The 22,271-nt window shown below is 40.3% G+C and overlaps 3 protein-coding genes across 4 annotated transcripts; all 3 read right to left on the bottom strand.

Annotated features, from left to right (window-relative positions):
* Positions 1-800: 800 nt before the first annotated feature.
* On the bottom strand, positions 801-7,265 carry actr8 (actin related protein 8). Its single transcript, XM_056772240.1, has 13 exons — positions 7,082-7,265; positions 6,678-6,848; positions 6,473-6,583; positions 6,294-6,398; positions 4,836-5,009; positions 4,555-4,648; positions 4,263-4,395; positions 3,863-4,016; positions 3,527-3,622; positions 3,315-3,455; positions 2,256-2,496; positions 1,228-1,391; positions 801-1,084 (listed from the first exon to the last, which is right to left on the bottom strand). Exons 1-13 carry the CDS (start codon positions 7,187-7,189, stop codon positions 941-943), a joined length of 1,836 nt encoding a protein of 611 aa, XP_056628218.1. The 5' UTR covers positions 7,190-7,265; the 3' UTR covers positions 801-940.
* Positions 7,266-8,262: 997 nt separating this feature from the next.
* selenok (selenoprotein K) lies at positions 8,263-9,320 on the bottom strand. The gene is made up of 4 exons (XM_056729579.1): positions 9,169-9,320; positions 8,606-8,696; positions 8,434-8,511; positions 8,263-8,359 (listed from the first exon to the last, which is right to left on the bottom strand). Exons 1-4 carry the CDS (start codon positions 9,185-9,187, stop codon positions 8,263-8,265), a joined length of 285 nt encoding a protein of 94 aa, XP_056585557.1. The 5' UTR covers positions 9,188-9,320.
* A 1,160-nt stretch (positions 9,321-10,480) lies between these two features.
* On the bottom strand, positions 10,481-13,614 carry parapinopsina (parapinopsin a). 2 transcript variants are annotated; one of them, XM_056729539.1, is made up of 5 exons: positions 13,491-13,607; positions 13,231-13,394; positions 12,695-13,023; positions 12,149-12,391; positions 10,481-11,511 (listed from the first exon to the last, which is right to left on the bottom strand). In XM_056729539.1, exons 1-5 carry the CDS (start codon positions 13,601-13,603, stop codon positions 11,386-11,388), a joined length of 975 nt encoding a protein of 324 aa, XP_056585517.1. In that variant the 5' UTR covers positions 13,604-13,607; the 3' UTR covers positions 10,481-11,385. The 2 variants fall into 2 exon arrangements, with proteins under 2 accessions (XP_056585517.1, XP_056585516.1); XM_056729538.1 differs by having other exon boundaries at positions 13,231-13,614.
* Between the last annotated feature and the right edge of the window lie 8,657 nt (positions 13,615-22,271).

Genomic DNA, 22,271 nt, shown 5'->3' with positions numbered 1-22,271 from the left:
CTCTCTCTCTCTCTCTCTCTCTCTCTCTCTCTCTCTCTCTCTCTCTCTCTCTCTGAGTCTGTGCTCACTCTCTCTCTCTCTGTGCTGACTGCTCACTCTCTCTCTCTCTTTGCTCTTTTCTCTGTCTGTGCTCACTCTCTCTCTATGCTCACTCTCTCGCTCTGTGCTGAGTACTCACTCTCTCTCTCTCTCTCGGTGCTCACTCCATCAGTCTGTCTGTGCTCTCTCTCTCTGAGTCTGTGCTCACTCTCTCTCTCTCTGTGCTGACTGCTCACTCTCTCTCTCTCTGTGCTGACTGCTCACTCTCTCTCTCTCTCTCTCTCTCTCTCTCTCTGAGTCTGTGCTCACTCTCTCTCTCTCTGTGCTGACTGCTCACTCTCTCTCTCTCTGTGCTGACTGCTCACTCTCTCTCTCTCTCTCTCTCTCTCTCTCTGAGACTGTGCTCACTCTCTCTCTCTCTGTGCTGACTGCTCACTCTCTCTCTCTCTTTGCTCTTTTCTCTGTCTGTGCTCACTCTCTCTCTATGCTCACTCTCTCGCTCTGTGCTGAGTACTCACTCTCTCTCTCTCGGTGCTCACTCCATCAGTCTGTCTGTGCTCTCTCTCTCTCTCTCTCACATGGCCCTGCTTATGTGTAACAACACTGGGGTCTCGATATCCAACCTTAAAGAGCACTGAGACTCCTGACACGTGTGTGCAAAAGCTCAAGTGTGAGAAATAATTCCAAATCACTCACTAAATAAATGTTTGTTTGCTTCACCCGTTCATATCGTGTGCTGAGCTTGGAATGAAGAACTGAAGTGGTTTCAAACTTTTATTCTAAAAGGTTTCAGCTTTTAACTTCTTTACAAAAATCAGGTTCATTGTGGCACATTACATACTGTTAACAGCAACACAAGATTTGAATACAGACAGAATTCACATCTTTAAACATCTCTGGTTCACCACACAAAGGCGGCTCGCTCGCGGAGCATCCGGACGCCGAAACGCTGCCACTCACGCTGGTGAATCCACAACTCCTGTGTGGTGTCCAAACACGCCAGCACCGCTCCACCCTTCCACGCTATGAGCCGAGGATCCATGTCCTGTCAGAGGACACAAAACCGTACAGTAAACCACACTAAAACACTTGATGTTGAGGTGTAGAGTTCATACAAACACAAATCTCTCATCCAGCAGAACAAGAATCCACACGTGAAAGAAATGTATCAGACCGACACAGACGCACCTTTTGTCGTGTGATGACGTCAACACTCTCCACGAGGCAGCGGAAAGACGGAGGCATTTTATTGAGGATGCGATGCTGCAGAAACTCCTGGGCGCCGTGAAACAGAAGTCCACCTCCCACCAGCAGAATACAGCCGTACATCTTACGTTTGGTTTCATCTGACGCTGTCAAACACACACATGACACACGTTCAGAAGAACACAGCCATGTAGAAAACCATTCAAAAACGTGTTTTGTGTGCAGCTTTGACATCAGCGGCTGAATCTCAGCTTTTTAAAGATATTGAGCCCCAATAACGTGATTACTATTTGCTCCAGAATTTACATTTAATATATGAAGAGTTTGGTTCCAAAATGAGATGACTCCATTTTTTTTATCGTGTTTTGTTGTTTTAAATGATATGGCTTAAATCAAAACAAACAGACTGCAGTTCGATTTCAATCTCATTTTGGAACCAAACACTTCATATATTCCCAAAGCTGATGCGTCTTAAATTGAATCAATTTTCTTAATTATTTTAATACATTTAAAGCGAAATATTTTTGATGCATTAATGTAAACGTTAACAGCCAGTGAGAAGTAAGATATCTTAGGATCTCCTTCAAGTCTGGTCATTCACAGCGTTACGGTCCCTTACTGACACATAACAACGTAACGTAATTTCACTTTTCCAGTTGTCACAATGTAATTAGTTACTATGCCACAACAAAAGTCAGTCTTCAGATTGCGCTGCGTAACAATCACCTATTATAGTAAGCTGGGTTATTGCTTTTATAAATCGGTTATGCCATATGCCTAGCAAGTCCAAGTCCAGGACAGTGGCACAGTGATACTTAGGCTATGTAAGGCGGTCAGCAGTCACAAATCAGGTATTTTATAACAGATTATAACGTGGCTCAACCAATCAGAATCAAGGACCAGAACTGACTGCTTTATAATAAATGTAATGGATCATGGTGCTGTACAGTGTGTTTTTGATAGTTTGCTGAGCTTCAGCCGTGTGTAAGATAATGTAAAGAAGTATTTACAGCAGGAGTCTATGCTGTGTAAGATGGCTTTATCGATGCCGAGTGCTTTCCCCTCAAACTGAGTGACGGCTGTGCTCCTGCTGCTGTCTTCTGGATCTCCTCCAGCTGCGGCGAGACATTCCGTCTGACTGTGACCCAACTCCACATCCACAGAGACATTCGCCCTCTCTGACGGCTCTCCGGAGTCTCCATCAAAACCAGACTTATGGAAAGACTTCCTTTCTGACAAGGCTTTAGACGACTGCGAGAGAACAAGAGAAATTACACTCAACCAGTGATTCCTAATGCTGTTTCTTGTCAATAAATTATCTCATTTCTGTTTGACAAACAGTCCACAGGAGAAGTGTTAAAGCGGTTTAAAGTGTTCCAGCTCACAGTGCGTTTTGGAAAAAGTTTCACGTACACACAACAGCGTTATCAAAACGATCTGAATTTACATGGTTCTGGGAAAAGGAGTGAAAGCGCTGTATTACGCAAGCCTAGCCAGTGGGTGGCACTGTTGCACTATAAAGAAACGCTACGTGCCTGCCCACATACAAGTACCCTTTTTTAACCTAAAAGCACTTTTAATACACTTTTTCGGCATGTATGAGCATTCATAGTTTGTGTATTTAAATACTACACCTCCACGCTGGGTGTAGTGGTGTAGTTATTATACTTTTAGCTGGAGAAATGATAATGGGTGTCACACAGCACAACCAAGCAGTGGACTGATGAATGCCCCCATTATTGTTTGGGAAATACTCACAGATGTCTACAGACTGAACACGTAATATGCATGTGCAAGACTTCATCGCTTTTTCGAAAACTTCCTTTAGAGTTTACTCTTGTACTTCAGACATTCTTTCACAAATGATCAAAGACGAGCTGCGTTATAAATATCATCACAATCCACTCAGATGTAAGATCATAAATCTAAGAGCTGAAACCTCTGTGACACTAGAGATTCTGTGCTGGTGAAACAAACACTGTCACTGTCATGAATTTTACTGAACCGTCACAAACAATCACTTGATTCAGAGAATGTTCTCAAACAAAAGAGAGTGAAAGATGCTGAACCTGGTCTTGTTTGCTCTGTGTGCTCAACAGGTAGTGCTCATCGTGCGGATCCTCAGCGTCTCCTAGTAAGCGATGTTGCAGTGATGTCATCTTCTGGCCCACAATACCGAGCGCAGCGGGGTAAAATAAAGCCATAGGAGCCTGATCACAAACAACACGATCAGATGAACTCATGAACCTCTACTGAAGACATCCCATTAGATCTACACTACCTGAAGTTTCTCATCTCCCAACCGCAGCTGATAGAGGAGAACCGGAGAATCTGGGAAACGTGTGCGGAACTCATGATCCTGAAGTCCTGAGATGTCCTGCACGGATCAGTAAGAGATTATTAGATCACAGCACTAGACGCTCTCGGGTGTTGAGTTGTATTCTATAACCGCACAGATATTATGTTTATCCAGCTCTGTGGACTGCATGACTCGTTCATATGTTATAATCACACTAGAGACTACAGAAATCTTCTCGTGGGATCTTCTAGGAACGCTCAAACATTGGGGAGAGGTTGGTGAATGATACGAGTGTTATTTGAGAGTGTGTTTGGTGACCTGGTCCAGATGACAGAAAGATTCTTTGAGCTGTTGCAGTAACACATAGTCGAGTCTGTTAGTGAGACGACACTCGCGGTAGGGAAAACCGGCTCTCTGCATTAACCAGAAGAAACAGCGCGTCACATCTGAACCTCCGTAGGCAAGACACAACCTGTGTTCAACACAAACAACACGGTACTACTCAGAAAATCACCTGCTTGATACTCTGTCGAGGGCAAATATATCATTCATTCTTGAGATGAGCGACAAAACAGATTGGAGAAGTTCGTTTTTTATATTTAATTTCTTTAAAAAAATTATAAGCTGATGGAGTGACTGCCACCGATCTGTTCTGTAACACACAATCATCTCTACAACCGCAACAGTGTGTGTGTGTGTGTGTGTGTGTGCGCATGACCTGGAGCTGCGGTGAGAGACTCCATCTTCAACACAACAAACACTGGTCTTCTGATCGCCCACGTCCACCACACATGCACTGCTCAGACCGCTGCCCAACGTCACACACACCGACTCCTGATGCACAACCACAGCTACACACAACACACGTGAGGTCAAGACGAATGTTTATGCAATGTGTGTAAATGAAACGGAATCCTCATCAACATCGTGGATTTCTAAAGGTCCTTTTGCTTGGTGAATTCATCACTCAGCACTTGAGAATGAACAGAACTCGATGAGACATGTCATACCTGAGAAGCCAATTTTGAGCAGCAGCATATTTACAAATTCCTTCACATGCTGTCTGATGTAGATGTCTGGTATGAGAAAGATGCATCTGTAATACTGAAACAACACAGAAATAGCAACATGTGAAGAGCTCAGTTTCACTCTGGAGTTTCTAAACTGCCATTAAATGAGCGTAAAATATTTTTGTGTGAGACAGACGTCTTTCTTCATGTTCAGCTGAAGGAAGATCACATAATTAACACACACAATGTTAGATAGTGTGTGTGTGTGTGTGTGTGTGTACCTTCAGATCCTTCAGCGGGATTTCTAGAAGCTTGTGAACAGCGTGAGACCAGATGGTCTGAAGGTCGGCGAGCACGGCTGTGAGAGATCCACCCGGACCGCTGTGGATGTTCAGCTGACCCCTGCGGATTGGCCAGTGAATGCTGTAACTGTCTGTGGGGTTCACATTTAACGCCTGAAACACACACACAACAGATGAAGAAATGACACTCACAGGCGAGTGCAAACACTACCATCGAATCAATGATGTCACTACACTTTTGCCATTAAAAACACAACTCGTGTGTATATTTTGTCATTATTGCAAAATTCTTCATGTATATTGTCGTTTTTTTGCGTTACTAAACATTTTCCCCCTTTTCAGCTTATGTCAGCCGGAATGGCATGCCCAGTTAATATGATATACATCATGTTGACTAAATGTCTCACAGCCTGAAGAAATGATACACCTGTATGATAAACTGTATTCACATAAAGTCGTGAGGTAGGAATTAGTCTTCAGATGAAATGACTGGAATTTTTCATGTGTGCATTTGTTTCTTACAATTGTGGAAATTGATATAATTGTCATGTATTTTCATCTCACGAAAGTTTTTGCTGTAATACCATATCTGCAATAATGTTTTACTTGCAACGTTGTGAAAAGCACTAGGAAAAAAATATGAATTGGAAATCCTTTTCGAGTATCGAGGGGTTATAATGTAGTGTGGTGTTAATAATGACGTGTGTCCATAATACTTTTACTCAGTGTTTTACTGTCCCAAGAAAATATTTCGATTTTGAGAATAAAGTTCTTTAAACATCATTTTGATCAAACATTTATATTAAAAATACAAAAACAGACTTCATTCTCACAATCTTTCAATATGCCTGTAAATGCTCGTGTTACAAATATTAAATGACTGAACATTTTTTTCAATATTACACAATAATAAGCCTTTTAATAAACATTTTGTTTATTTGCTTTTTACTAATCAATAAAAATTTGAATAGAACTGCTGCTAGTAATAAACATTAACTTGGATATGAACTGGACACTTTAATATAAAATAAATCTTCTTACCCAAAAATAAGAATTCTGTCATGAATTACTGACTCCCTACGTCTGTATACATTTCTTTGTTTGGTTGAACCATGAGAACGATATTTTGATGAACGCTTGTAACCAAACAGTTCTTGGACCCCATTGACTCCCACAGAAGGGAATTGACAATGGTAGTCAAAAGTGCCCCAGAAGTGATTGCCGTCCTACATTCTTCAAAATACCTTCCATCAACAAGAAAAGTCAATCAAAACAATCAAAACAAATAAATTCAAAGATTTGGAACAAATCAAGGATTGGAAAATTATGACAGAATTTATTTTTTTGGGTGAACTATCCCCTTTGACTTGATCTATTAGGGATGTTGTGTAGATTGTGCAGCGTGTTGTTGTGTAGGTAGTGTGTGTGTTTCCTCACATCTTCTCCTACGAGGTATTCAGGCTGATGAGATGTGTGTGTCCACTTCACTTTACAGTTTGAATCCAAAACCGCAGGACGGATCTGTTTATTGTACAATTTAGCCTGAAAAGACACAAACACAAAGTCTTAAAACTTACTCCCACTGTATACACACACACACACACACACACACACACCTGCTGTGCAGACACAGGGACTCTTCTGACTCCGTTGGACATTTTCTTGGACCAGATTGCCTGATCGATCATCTTCAGGCCGTTCTGTCTCTGTTCATTACTGTCTGCGCTCTACAGAACACACACTTCTTCAGCGACAAGCAATCTGTCATGTGTGTTTATGATCTGATATGATATGTTAATGGGTGAATGACAGCAGACATACGTTGAGTCCATCTCTCAGGAGACACTGGTCTTCATATGGGCTCTGTCCCGCCTGTTTGTGTCTGCGGGCGATCACGTGAGGTACACTCATTGGCTGTGTGTCTGGAGCTCGACCAATCCGCAGTGTTTCTGATCCTGGATGAATCACCACGATGAAGTTGCCCTGAATTTGCTGAAAGTGACAGTGATTATTTTGACTCATTATGTCCTCTTCATCAGGGGTCCTGGAGACCCACATCAAACACATCTGAAGAAGCTGATCTAGGTCTTCAGGATCACCTTTATAGAAAACATATGATTGTGTGTTTGATCCTGGAGCTGAACTCTCCAGGAGTAGCACATGACATTTATTACGTTTATGGGTTCATGATAAACTTAGTGGTGATGATGATGATGTGCGTTCACCTCGTGCAGGTGTTCGGGTACAGCCGCAGGCGCGATGGGTCTCTTCACTCCGCGAGCCTCTTTCTCTCGATCTTTACCATTCTCAGCATCTCTGTCTGTCTGTGTCATGATGAAGAAATCAATCTGGATGTAGCTGTTGATGGATAAACACACTCGCACTCTTCTTCTGTTGCGTTGAATTGGGGAAGTGTTAGGGTCACCACCGCCACCTGCTGGACGCGAGCTCAACTGCACCTGCCGGACGCGAGCTCAACTGCACCTGCACTGCGCCTTCTGATTGGTTTCACTATTGAAGTGAATTTAGAAATGAATGAGCGCTTCCGGTGCAGGTTACAGTGTGAAAAAGAGATTCCATACTTAAATACTAAAAAATCAGCTGTAAGTTTATGACTGGTTTAAATACACTGGTTTTATTGTGACTTTTGCAAGTGATGTTTAAATATTAGTGTTCCTCCAAATTGGGGGGAGACTTCTCACTCAAAATATTAAGGAAAAATGTATTAGTAATATTTTTGTTTTTTTATACTTTTACTTGATAAGTGTTCCATTCATCGTTGGGGATATAATCGTTGGGGAAGCATGTATGAGGCCAACTCTGTAATTTCTGCATTGTTTAACAGCTATTATGTTATATGAAATTAACGTTTCTTGTACCTGTAGGTGACGCTTCACAAACCACAGCTTCAATGATGAACACATTTTGTTTTTTGTACACATTTTGTTTTTATTAACCATGACATAAAATGCAAAAAGATGAAATATAAGATCAACATAAATTACTTTATTCAAGCGAATCATTCATATAGAAACTGCTACACAAACGTGAAATCTATAAGAAATGAAAATCAGAGCCAGCGAGTAACATCTGTGTGTGTGTATGTATGTATGTATGTATGTATGTATGTATGTGTGTGTGTTTGACTGCCGTGATCAGCCACTTTGGCCCCTTAGAGAAGGAATTCCCAGAGCAGCGTCAAGAAACGGCCATGAGACCGGTGGCAGTCATGAGGAGAGGAGCGTGTCATACTGTGTGATTTGGAAAGACTATCCAGCGGGCAGCACATCACACTCCCCTACGCCTGCATCAGTGCGCAGGCGTTTACCTGCGAGTGCGACAGATAGAAACTCCTGTTATTCTTCACACAGTTCTCATGAATGAGTGTCAGTTTCTTTAGTCTTTCTTACCGTCCTCATCCTCCTCCGCCCATAGGAGGGGGGGTGGGTCCTGCACCGTGGTTTATTCTGCCCATTCGTCTGCGGCCAGGGAACCCTGGAGGTCTGTGAGATACAATTACAATTGAAATATTCACACAACACAACATGTGCTCGTGATGAAGATGAAGTGTACAAACCCTCTGCCGTCACTGAAGCGAGATGATGCGACCGCGTTTCCATCTTTAGACAGATCGGGCTGAACCATACTCTGGAAGCTGATGGAAAATACAAATAGTAAGATGGTGATCATACATCCATCATTTAAAGCATTGTGCAAAATCATCGTGATTTAAAGCGAACAACGCTTACAACAAGCCAACAAACTCGACTACACCCCAGAAGAGGTCGCTAAAGAACGACAGTCTCCATGGCGACCGAGTCCGGCTGTCCAGGACTTCACCTGAAAGAAGAACGAAAACATTTACACGTATTCGTTTCCATCATGTAAAACTGTCGGATTATCGTCAAAGAATAACACACACAACAATAAGAAGTTATTGAAACAAATGTGGCGAAATTATAAATCGCACAACTGTATGCTAATGCTCGCCAGGCAACGTCATCCTAAACATTCATGAACACGAACACATTAGAGTGACCATAGCAGGACTCATCATATTACAAAGTATAATGTTTATCCTAAACTCACACATCATCTCAATCGTTCATCATTCTTACCCTAATGTAAGAGAAGCGCACAAAACTGTGCTGATAAACGTACCGAGTTATCATACAAAAACACGCCATCATAACACAAAACGTCACGGTATTTAATCCACACAGTTTGCTGTATTCGGTAATGTGTAAAGAATGAAAGCGACACGGTTCTGAAAAATGAACAAACGTAAACAACACTTGTTTTTAACACTTACCGTTTGACACATACACCATCGTCACTGGTGTTTAACCAGAAACCAGTTTGACTTCCGGTCCAGCGCAGTGATGACGTTGCGTTGGGGGGGGGGGACTGTAACCAGCGAGTCGTTCACGCCACCTGCAGTACGGGACCGCGCTTAAGTGCGTTTAACGAAATAATTGTGTATTATTATAATTATAATACTTGTTATTAATAACTAGTTGTAGAGTTGCAAAGAAGAATCATGGAAGATGTGTTACTTTCTCTTCGTTTAATCATCTAATGTACAGACTCTCACATATGGTGGAAGAAAGGTTTGAGCCTGAGAAGATGAACTATAATATGATTACATGGAATTTAAGCTATTCTACAATGCTTCATCAAATCAAAGAGACAGCAGGAGAGCATTAGTCATTTAATCATTATATAATTTCCACTGACAGCATCAAGAGATTAGATTTTTTCCATAAAACCGGCTGGGAATTAAATAGCTTTAAGCCTGTGGCATACTTCGTTTTTTTACGTGTACCGTAGGGGAAGCGTACACCCGAACGCACAGCCTTGCTAAGTATACTGCTTTTGACGTGTACGCATGGATTTTGACGCATGCGCATTACGACATATTTTAATATAGGGCTCCAGAAGGCGACTCAAGGGTTGCATTTCGTGACCAGTTTTCAAGAAAGCGCAAGCATTTTTAGAAGTACTCGCGCATGAGCGACTTGCAAATTATTTAATGTGGAAAGACGAGAAGAAATGCAGCCCGCCATCAGTGCAGGCTGTGTGATAGTCAACTGCGCATCAGTGTGTGGGTCACTCACATGTCACTGATGTTGCAGCTGCAGTGGACATGCACAATCAGTTTATACACAATGTGAGCGCATTACTATGTGTTGCAGTTTGCTGTTACTGATTTCTTGAGCCCGCGGACGAACGATTTGATATAGCAGACGATTAAATTAAAGTCATTTATCTGTGGATTACTTGAGAGACATCGCTGCATCATTTCAAATCCGTTCACAGCAAGAACAAACGACAGACAAATGTTTTGTTAAGTTATATTTGACGTTACGTTTTGTGAGAGTGAGGAAAAGTGTCACAATAGTGTCACTTAGTACACAATAAAATCACTGTGAGAACACCACACAAAGCCTTCCATTTTGCTTTAATGTGTAACACTGTAAACAATTTAATAACATCCTTTTGGAGAAGCACAATTTATTTGGTTCAAATGAATCCAGAGTCTCTCTATTTAGCAGCAATCAATAAGGAAGCTGCTCTGTAGACATTATTTTCAGTATCACTTATACAGTTATTTTGGGGAAAATGTGAATAAATGCATTGCTGACTGATTTAAGGTGTACCCCTACATTTTTTGTCAGGGGCTAGAGTGCTACTAGTAAAAAAGTGAGTCTGGAGCCCTGCAATATCTCTCCGGGCCGACAGGGGTCAGGCTTTCTTCAACTACATTGAATTGATGCTCCCAGGACAGGAAATGGGATGCGCATGTCCAGCCTGCGCTTACTATATACACGAAGCTACAAAATTCTGGTGTTGCACGTACAGTTCACGCCTATTATTCTGATAGTGAAATTTGCGCAATTCCCACTGTACGCTGTCCCTCGCGTACTTGTTGAAAGGGAACTATACTCCGGGCTTTAGATGCTGTGGAGGTGTGACATTGTTACCCCTGATGTTACAGGTTCAGTGCTCGATTCCTGGTTTTTCTGGAGTCAACTCAGCCTCTCGCCTCCCACTGCTGGAGTTGATGGATTTGACTCTTAGACTTAGGTTACTTCCAATCGAAACAGGATCATGTTCTAATCCCCTGGAGTCATACGAGTTACTTTTATGATGGATGGATGTACTTTTTCGAACTTCAGGGACTCCAGTTCCCTCGAAAGAGCCAGGATATTAATAAAAATGACTCAACTTGTGTTCGGCTAAAGAATGAAAGACATGTACATCTAGAATGACATTGGAGTAACTTAAGCAAACTAATACTTTGTGCATTATATTGCACCACAGTTTCAGTTGTTGTGTGGTCTTTATTGGTTCTTAAAATGTAATTTGCTTGTTTTTACCAATCATCCGTACCAGGGATGTGGTCTGAGCCAATGGGAACATCAAATTTAAAAAGTCAAATACTTCTCAGGCATATTAGGAGGCGACTCCTCATCACTAGTCTTGCTCCAGGTTCATTATGTCCTGCACTTGTGAAGAAGCAATGTGATTATGAAGGCGTGACTCTGTTACTCCTGGTGATGGAGGTGATGGTGGTGTCTTCCTCTGACCTCGCCGGTTCAGTAGACCACCCACTTCTGCCACAGAGAAGGAATGCCACAGCATGCTCTCTGAACTGATGCAATGACACAACGAGAGAGAGATAGAGTTCTGCATCACACTCACACATTATAAAGATGAGATGTAAAATGCTTTTGACCAATGTAAAGGCCTACATTTAAATTAATAGTTTGGGGTGATAATTTGCAGTAAAAAAACTGAGTGTTAATAATTGACAATTTAGCACACCTTTAACCAAAACTATCCTTACACTAAAAAAGTCATTTTCATGATTAATTTGATATATAATAGCGTACTATAACACAAGTACTATTGTGTATGTACATATGAGTGCCTAAACCTAAGGGCGGCTGTGATTCAAAGGAGAAGTTAAATCAAAGGGGATTAGAATGACATGAGGGTGATTCAATTGTGATTCGTGATTTCGATTTGTTTAGTTACCTTTTATGTTAGTCACTGAGTTTACAAATATCTAAACAATAAAAAGCATTAAAAAGTGCTTGTCAACTTTGACAACACAGTATCATCACTGAAAAAGGACAGGGATTTTCCATTTCCTGAAGTTGTACCTGTATGTTTTCAAAATGACAATGACGATATAAATGTTCATACAGGATATTAGAATGAATGAGCAATATTACATCAGTCCAGACAGATAAATGATGTGATGTAAGCATGAGGTAGACTCTCACCTGTCTGTTCATAAAGATGTAGATGATGGGGTTAAAAACAGTGCTGCTCTTGGCCAGATACATGGGAACTGTGGCGATGATGGGGTCAATGTAAAGTGTGGGGTCAAAAATGACAGAAAGAGCAAAAGCAGCATAGGGGAGCCACGTGAGCAGGAAGGCCATCACCATGACAACCACCATACAGGCCACCTGCATCTCTGCTCGAGCGGTGCTTCCCCCCTCTGACATCTTCAGTTTACTCACCTGTGATTCAAAGAAATCATTTGTATACTTGTGCGAGATCTCGTTCAGATATATTACTGCATTATCATTTTAAAATGCTCACTGTCAATCATAATAGTGTCTGTGTGGTGAATCACATGCCTGTAAAACACATGTCTATTGGCTGTGCACAAAACAAAACCGAAACAAAATATTATTGTTAATGCATTTGTAACTGCAATCTGTTTTCAGATTGATCTGGACATACGTGAAAACTGACCATTGTAATATATAAAGTGATATCAGAGCGTCATGACATCTTTCTGAAGGCGTGAAGGTTTTTACCTGTCGTAGGGTCCATAAGAGACGCATGTAGGAGACGATAATGACGGAGAACGGAAGTGCAAAGCAGAGGAGAAAGTAGCAGGTGATGTAGGAGACGTTTCCCGGGTCTCTGCTGTACCAGTCTGGAGCACAAGACGTCCTCACGCCCTCGAGCTCAAATCCACCCCACCCGAACAGTGGAGGAGTGTTCCACAGGAATGACCAGAGCCAGGCCACAATCACTCCCATCACCGCATGCCTCGTCTGAAAGATAACCGAACCCACGGGTCTGCAAACCACCAGAGAGCGCTCGACCGCAATGATCGCAACAGAACACAGACCGGCAATACCTGCGGCAGAAAGAGATATTTGTTTAGGATCGTTAAATATGGACCTTTAGATATATGAAAATGCTTCGCCTTCTTTTATCAAAGTCTGTGTGTCAGATCGATTTATACATCAAGTGTAAAGACACCAAGCTTTCCTAACACTAAATTGACATATCTCAAGAACTTACTTCGTTTAAATGTCTAACGTATTTCAAAAGATACACTTACCAAAAAAGGCAACGGCGAAACCCTCCAGAACACATCCCACTCTGCCCAGACTGAAGTAGCCCATGCCATTGGTCACCACTGTTGGCAGCCCCCCAAACACTGCACAGCCGAGATCGGCCACAGCCAGGTTGACCAGAGCAAAGTTGAGCGGCTGACGAAGCTGTCTGTGCCGGAGAGTCACCACGATCACCGTCACGTTCAATATGATGCCACACACTGAGAAGAAACCAATGATAACGGCCAGAATGGTGTAGCCAAACCTTGACATAATGGCATCATTCACTGAAGCATTGAGCAGAGAAACTTCAGATGCTACAGTCGACTCCATTTTCAGACTCTGAAGCAAGCTAGCACTCTGATGAAACTCATCCATACAGCCAGGTCCTGCCCTTTTATTTCTGAATGAGCTTAAAGGGAAAATCCGTAGATCCGGATTGGAAATAATTCTGTCAGATTATATTCTTCAGGAGATGCATCACGCCACTTTTCTTGATTGCGGAAATCGAACCTCCGTCCAGCCGTCTTGTGTTCTGAGCTTACACTAAAAGGCATTTTACAAAAGCATAATCTCTGCCGCATAGAAGAGTCTGACTATAAGACAAACACCAATGGCTAAACTGCATCGTTAATTTCAAAAACATAAAACAGTTGTGTAAAAACAAAAGCAGAATTACTCTTTTGCGATTCTGAAATTTTGCCATAAGAAGTTATTTCCAGTTTTATCTTTATCAGGGCAGTTTTTATATTTACCTTATTAAAAGTTAAGTCTACTTATCTGTTAAAGTGTGTTCCAAATAAGTGTCATGTTTGGTGTATTCTCCCGTCTGTGGTTTACCTGTGACACTTTTAAATAAAAAAAGTAATGAGTCTTTAAAGACTTTAAAGATGCTCTGAAATCTAAATGAAAGTTATTTTTATAAAAAATAGTTTAGCCTTAAAAACATTAATAAACTGATATGCACTGACAAGATAGCTTTTAGAATATATAAGCATTCAAAACTGAGAGTCTTGCACGTACACAAAACAAATCTAGGAACTTCACTTCAGCCTCTCTTGACTGAATCCAATTGACATCCAAATGGTGAAAGAGGAAATCATGCAAAAAAAGTTAAAGAGAGTGTACAATTTTATGTGATCGTAGCTGAAACAAGATGTTCAGAAAAAAAAGTTATGTAAATTGTTCTGAGATACTATTACAATGGTCTGATTTACGAGACCTTTCTAGAATTTCAAGAGGCAGAAAAGCTTGATGTTACTGGCTTAACTGAGAAAATAATTGGCTGATTGGCGAACTATGGATTGGAGTACAAGAAAAAACTGGTAAGTCAGGGGTATAATGGGCAGATGTAATGATTGGCGCCATTTCAGGTGTGCAAGCAAGAATAAAGACTGTGGCCAAGCATGCATTTTATGTGCATTGTCTCAACCTGGGCATTGTAGATTCCGCCAAAAATGTTCCACATGCACTTAATTTCTTTGTTGGAAAAACTTTGTGTTCTGGTCTTGATCTTATGTCCATCAAAAATGGCTTGAAGTACAGTGGTCAAAGTATAGTGGATTAATCACTCCAACACTTGGACATCATGTAGAACCAGACAGCAAGGATCTTTTTTGAGCCAAAGTGTTCTGCCCTGTCTTGGACACCATGGTTGGGGAAATGGGAAGGCGTTTTTTCAGAGACCAATTGCAACACCATGAAATGCATCCAGGCTCTAAATCCGACAAGCTGTAGATTTTTGAGGGAGGAAGAGATTGTCGCTTTGGCTAATGCTTATGAGTCAAGTGTTGAAGATCTTAAAGGGGTGCTGCAACGGTGTGTCATGCATTCTGACTTCTTTACAATGTTAAACGTGCTGTCTTCTCAAACGCTGTCTTCTCTGACCTTCTCAACAAGGTCAACTTGTCAAAAAACGAGTTGGGTGTATAACGTACTACTTCTGTGCTCGATAAACTCCCCCAGCGACTGTACAGGTTTTGGAAAGTTTTTTTCGAACATATATAATAGAGATGCACCGATTGCAATTTTCTTTGGCATTTCCGTTTTTTGGCATTTTATTATAAGAGAAACCTGCCGATTCCGATTTTTGCCGATTCCAATTTTATAACCACAAACTATAATTGACAGTATATAAAAAACATGTGAGTGAATTCTACTCTAAATATGTATATGTACAGTATTTGCCCTTTTTTGTGTTAGAAAAGAACTCAATCAGATACATATCACAAATATTGATTGATTTATACATTTTTTATAGTTTTTATAAAAAGGATTTTTTAAATATAGGATTTTTTTTCAAGTCGTGTTGAATGTCATTTTCCCTCAGTGAAATGACCATAGTTTTAACGTAAGACAATTAATCGGGTTGAATGGAATTAACATTTGTTTTACACATAGTGAACGACTTCAACATGAGTTTAGCATGTGTCAGAGTTTAGCATCACAGTTAGCATGAACTACATACCCGAAGTAGACGGAGCAGCGAAGGTGAACTACTGGACAGTCAAAAATTGTCTGTGCATTACATGTGTGTATGCGATGCTGGCAACATACGATCGGCTTCGAATCTGCAAGACGTGAGACTGACCGGCCGGTTACCGTTCACAACCGATCATGCGAAAACCGGCCGATTCCGGTTTCTGGCCGATCAATCGGTGCACCTCTAATATAAAACTGTTTTGTAACAGTTTTCCTTAGTCCCTTATTGGACAATTCTCCAGGAAAAGCACACGACATGGCCACAGGAGAGCAGGAGAAGGAGCATGCGCAGACGTCACTTTCACTTGTGTGCAGGAGAGAGATAGAGAGCATACATGTGAAAAGTTCAGGTGTTTGTTTCTTCACTGCATTTGGGTGATGAATGTTATATAAACTGTGGATATAACAGCGCGCATCACCGCGCATTTCAGGACACAAAATCCAGACAACCAGTCTCAGACCGGAACCATATGTGGTTTAGCGCAGATCGTGCAACCTCTAGTTTTTGTATCTTATGTTCTTATTATCGCATAGATTTTGTTGACTTGTGTACAATATCTGAAAACCTTAGAAAATACATAACCTACAGTTTTATTTAGTTATTATTTGCATAGTGCTTTCTATTTTACTAGATATAATATCTACTTAAGGTTCATAATATCTACATAATCTCTGTTCATTTTATAACAAACAGGCACAAAGTATAGACTTTCAATGTCCAAAAATTGAAAATGAAGTCATGCATTTCTTATATGAACGAAATTTCTTAGAAAATGTAAACTCTTGAAAAGAAGCATTAACTCTTAGTTAGTGTCATGTGTTTCACACAAAAAATATTCCAGATCTTCATGAAATGAAAAACAAAATGTAAAGAGCTCCCTGGAACCTACCAGGTGTTCCTTCCTGGCTTGCTCTCCATGTATTGGTGCTTTTCCACTGGATGGTACCATCAGGTTTAGTACGACTTGGCTCAGTTCATTTCACTTCGGGTCAATTTGCTTTTCCACAGCAGTCTAGCAGCGCTTCAAAGTGGGTGGGGATTATAAACGTTTTGTTATGAGGCGCCGTTTAGGGGAGAAGGGTCTGGCTGCAGACCAGATGCACTCTCAGGCTAGATGCACTGTCAGCGGCGCATGCGCACTCCGACACATGCAGTCTCAGCCGCGCATGCGCATTACATCAAACTGTCAGACACGTGTGTGAATTAAATGCACCTACAGGCCAATTGTAAGTATATTTATTAAATATTCAATTTATCTATTTATTTATTCTCAAACAAGATTAAGTCGAAGTAAAAGTGTTATTATGAATTATTTGACAAATGTAATCGAAAACGTTCTTTAACATTATCAGACGAATGTTGTAAGTATATTGATTTCATTCATACAGTATTAGATATATATTAAAACAATACTTTTACATCTAAGATAATGTTTTCGAAAACTAACTTAATCCTTATAATTAATGGTAGATATATCGCATCTATGATACTTGGGTAACGATACCTGTTCTTCATACAGTAATTTATTGAAGAACTAACGTTATCTAAATTAATTTTGTAGCGTTGCTTGACAACTCACAGGAAAGTTTGTAGGTGACCTGCACTTTATAGTTATTTTTTAGACAATGTGTGGAATTGTTTGTATTTTGAATATTTAAAGCTTTTATGAGAAAGAATTAATCTTAAAATTCAATCACTATTTTCCAGGCATGGAAAATTGTTTGCTCACTATACTGAGGAGTCCAAAGCCTTCCTTAGAGGTGATCAGCAGCCTATATATAGGTTGCAAAAAAGGAAGGTGGAAGAAATCTCTCAGGTAAAAGCATATACTAATCATAAGGTTAAAAATGGCATGTTGTCATGACTAACTTGGTAAACTTGTGCTGTATTTTCTCCCCTAACAGGAAGAGCCTTTTGACGGACAGGTAACTTCTCAGGTAACTCCTCAGGAAAAGTACCAGGAACCTTAAAAAGGTAGTTGTAAAGGTAACAAAAATGTATATTTGCTTTTTAGGTAGATGAAACCATTCTATTCAACTGTGAGTTTGCATCGGAGAAGCAGGTGGTTCAGTCTCCACGAAAAGTAGGTTTTGTTAGAGAGGTTGTAGCCATTATTGTTCAGCATATTTTTATTTATCATCTCCTGCATTGTTGTTTCTTAGGAGCGTGTCATGACGGATCTTAAAACTGCCAGTCAGTGGTGCTTGGAGAACTCTGGGGATCTCCTTGGCTCAGTTCAGCTTCCACTCATAATGTGCTAGAGGATGATGAAGCTGCAGAGGCCTTGGAACAGTTCTTCACTATAGATGTCATAGAACATGATAGTGTAGAGCCTCTGATGTTTGTTTTTACTTTTATGCAGGACATGCATACATTTTTAGAAAATGTGGTGGACAAAATGCACCTTAGAGTCTTTTGTAGAGTACAAAATTGAACAGGGTTGTCCATTTTTTGTTTTGGGTTGATTTTATGTTACATTTTTTCACAATGCCACATATGACCTGTCCTGCTCTTTATGTATGTCTATATAATAAAACTGTTTCATTAAACCATTGATTAACAAGCACCTGTTTATTGTAGAATGAACCATTTGTGTATATATGTGTGTTTGTTTATAATTTTAGGCCAGAAGAATAGGTGTACAAGAAAAGGTTTTATTTAGTAATGTATTTTCATTATTAGTGTAGATGTTCATTAATGTATTTCAGCTATAATTATAATAAATACCAGGCCTTGTCCCGAACCACCAGTATTCACGGTACTCTTAAAAAGCAGTAACCTTCACATTTTATTAATAGAATATTACAGTTCACCTCGTGAAATACGTCAGCGCGTGCATGTGACGAGTGCGCATGCGCGGCTGAGAGTGCATGTGACGAGTGCGCATGTGCGGCTGAGAGTGCATGTGTCTGACAGTGCATCTCGTCTGCAGCAAGATGCTATTGGTTTAGGGTAAAAATCAAACTGCGCTCATGAATACATATAGTGCATACACATATATACTTTGCTCGCATATACATGTATACTTTTGAATGTTCAAGCAAACACATATGAAAATCATACCAATACATCTTATGTTAATAATGCATGCATATACACTTTTTCGCGCATACATATAAACTCTGCGTGCAAACACATCTATAAAACACTCGCACATACATACAAACTCTGCGTGGATACACATCAATAAAACACTCGCACATACATACAAACTCTGCGTGCATACACATCTATAAAACACTCGCACATACATACAAACTCTGCGTGCATACACATCTATAAAACACTCGCACATACATACAAACTCTGCGTGGATACACATCTATAAAACACTCGCACATACATACAAACTCTGCGTGCATACACATCTATAAAACACTCGCACATACATACAAACTCTGCGTGCATACACATCTATAAAACACTCGCACATACATACAAACTCTGCGTGCATACACATCTATAAAACACTCGCACATACATACAAACTCTGCGTGCATACACATCTATAAAACACTCGCACATACATACAAACTCTGCGTGCATACACATCTATAAAACACTCGCACATACATACAAACTCTGCGTGCAAACACATCTATAAAACACTCGCACATACATACAAACTCTGCGTGCATACACATCTATAAAACACTCGCACATACATACAAACTCTGCGTGCATACACATCTATAAAACACTCGCACATACATACAAACTCTGCGTGCATACACATCTATAAAACACTCGCACATACATACAAACTCTGCGTGCATACACATCTATAAAACACTCGCACATACATACAAACTCTGCGTGCAAACACATCTATAAAACACTCGCACATACATACAAACTCTGCGTGCATACACATCTATAAAACACTCGCACATACATACAAACTCTGCGTGCATACACATCTATAAAACACTCGCACATACATACAAACTCTGCGTGCATACACATCTATAAAACACTCGCACATACATACAAACTCTGCGTGCAAACACATCTATAAAACACTCGCACATACATACAAACTCTGCGTGCATACACATCTATAAAACACTCGCACATACATACAAACTCTGCGTGCATACACATCTATAAAACACTCGCACATACATACAAACTCTGCGTGCATACACATCTATAAAACACTCGCACATACATACAAACTCTGCGTGCATACACATCTATAAAACACTCGCACATACATACAAACTCTGCGTGCATACACATCTATAAAACACTCGCACATACATACAAACTCTGCGTGCAAACACATCTATAAAACACTCGCACATACATACAAACTCTGCGTGCATACACATCTATAAAACACTCGCACATACATACAAACTCTGCGTGCATACACATCTATAAAACACTCGCACATACATACAAACTCTGCGTGCATACACATCTATAAAACACTCGCACATACATACAAACTCTGCGTGCATACACATCTATAAAACACTCGCACATACATACAAACTCTGCGTGCAAACACATCTATAAAACACTCGCACATACATACAAACTCTGCGTGCATACACATCTATAAAACACTCGCACATACATACAAACTCTGCGTGCATACACATCTATAAAACACTCGCACATACATACAAACTCTGCGTGCAAACACATCTATAAAACACTCGCACATACATACAAACTCTGCGTGCAAACACATCTATAAAACACTCGCACATACATACAAACTCTGCGTGCATACACATCTATAAAACACTCGCACATACATACAAACTCTGCGTGCATACACATCTATAAAACACTCGCACATACATACAAACTCTGCGTGCATACACATCTATAAAACACTCGCACATACATACAAACTCTGCGTGCATACACATCTATAACACTCGCACATACATACAAACTCTGCGTGCATACACATCTATAAAACACTCGCACATACATACAAACTCTGCGTGCATACACATCTATAAAACACTCGCACATACATACAAACTCTGCGTGCAAACACATCTATAAAACACTCGCACATACATACAAACTCTGCGTGCATACACATCTATAAAACACTCGCACATACATACAAACTCTGCGTGCATACACATCTATAAAACACTCGCACATACATACAAACTCTGCGTGCATACACATCTATAAAACACTCGCACATACATACAAACTCTGCGTGCATACACATCTATAAAACACTCGCACATACATACAAACTCTGCGTGCATACACATCTATAAAACACTCGCACATACATACAAACTCTGCGTGCAAACACATCTATAAAACACTCGCACATACATACAAACTCTGCGTGCATACACATCTATAAAACACTCGCACATACATACAAACTCTGCGTGCATACACATCTATAAACACTCGCACATACATACAAACTCTGCGTGCAAACACATCTATAAAACACTCGCACATACATACAAACTCTGCGTGCATACACATCTATAAAACACTCGCACATACATACAAACTCTGCGTGCATACACATCTATAAAACACTCGCACATACATACAAACTCTGCGTGCATACACATCTATAAAACACTCGCACATACATACAAACTCTGCGTGCATACACATCTATAAACACTCGCACATACATACAAACTCTGCGTGCAAACACATCTATTAAACACTCGCACATACATACAAACTCTGCGTGCATACACATCTATAAAACACTCGCACATACATACAAACTCTGCGTGCATACACATCTATAAAACACTCGCACATACATACAAACTCTGCGTGCATACACATCTATAAAACACTCGCACATACATACAAACTCTGCGTGCATACACATCTATAAAACACTCGCACATACATACAAACTCTGCGTGCATACACATCTATAAACACTCGCACATACATACAAACTCTGCGTGCAAACACATCTATAAAACACTCGCACATACATACAAACTCTGCGTGCATACACATCTATAACACTCGCACATACATACAAACTCTGCGTGCAAACACATCTATTAAACACTCGCACATACATACAAACTCTGCGTGCAAACACATCTATAAAACACTCGCACATACATACAAACTCTGCGTGCAAACACATCTATAAAACACTCGCACATACATACAAACTCTGCGTGCATACACATCTATTAAACACTCGCACATACATACAAACTCTGCGTGCAAACACATCTATAAAACACTCGCACATACATACAAACTCTGCGTGCAAACACATCTATAAAACACTCGCACATACATACAAACTCTGCGTGCATACACATCTATAAAACACTCGCACATACATACAAACTCTGCGTGCATACACATCTATAAAACACTCGCACATACATACAAACTCTGCGTGCATTCACATCTATAAAACACTCGCACATACATACAAACTCTGCGTGCATACACATCTATAACACTCGCACATACATACAAACTCTGCGTGCAAACACATCTATAAAACACTCGCACATACATACAAACTCTGCGTGCATACACATCTATAAAACACTCGCACATACATACAAACTC

This window comes from Triplophysa dalaica, chromosome 18 (genome assembly GCF_015846415.1).
Source record: "Triplophysa dalaica isolate WHDGS20190420 chromosome 18, ASM1584641v1, whole genome shotgun sequence".
Lineage (NCBI taxonomy): Eukaryota > Metazoa > Chordata > Actinopteri > Cypriniformes > Nemacheilidae > Triplophysa > Triplophysa dalaica.
This window is presented reverse-complemented; position numbering and strand designations above follow the sequence as displayed.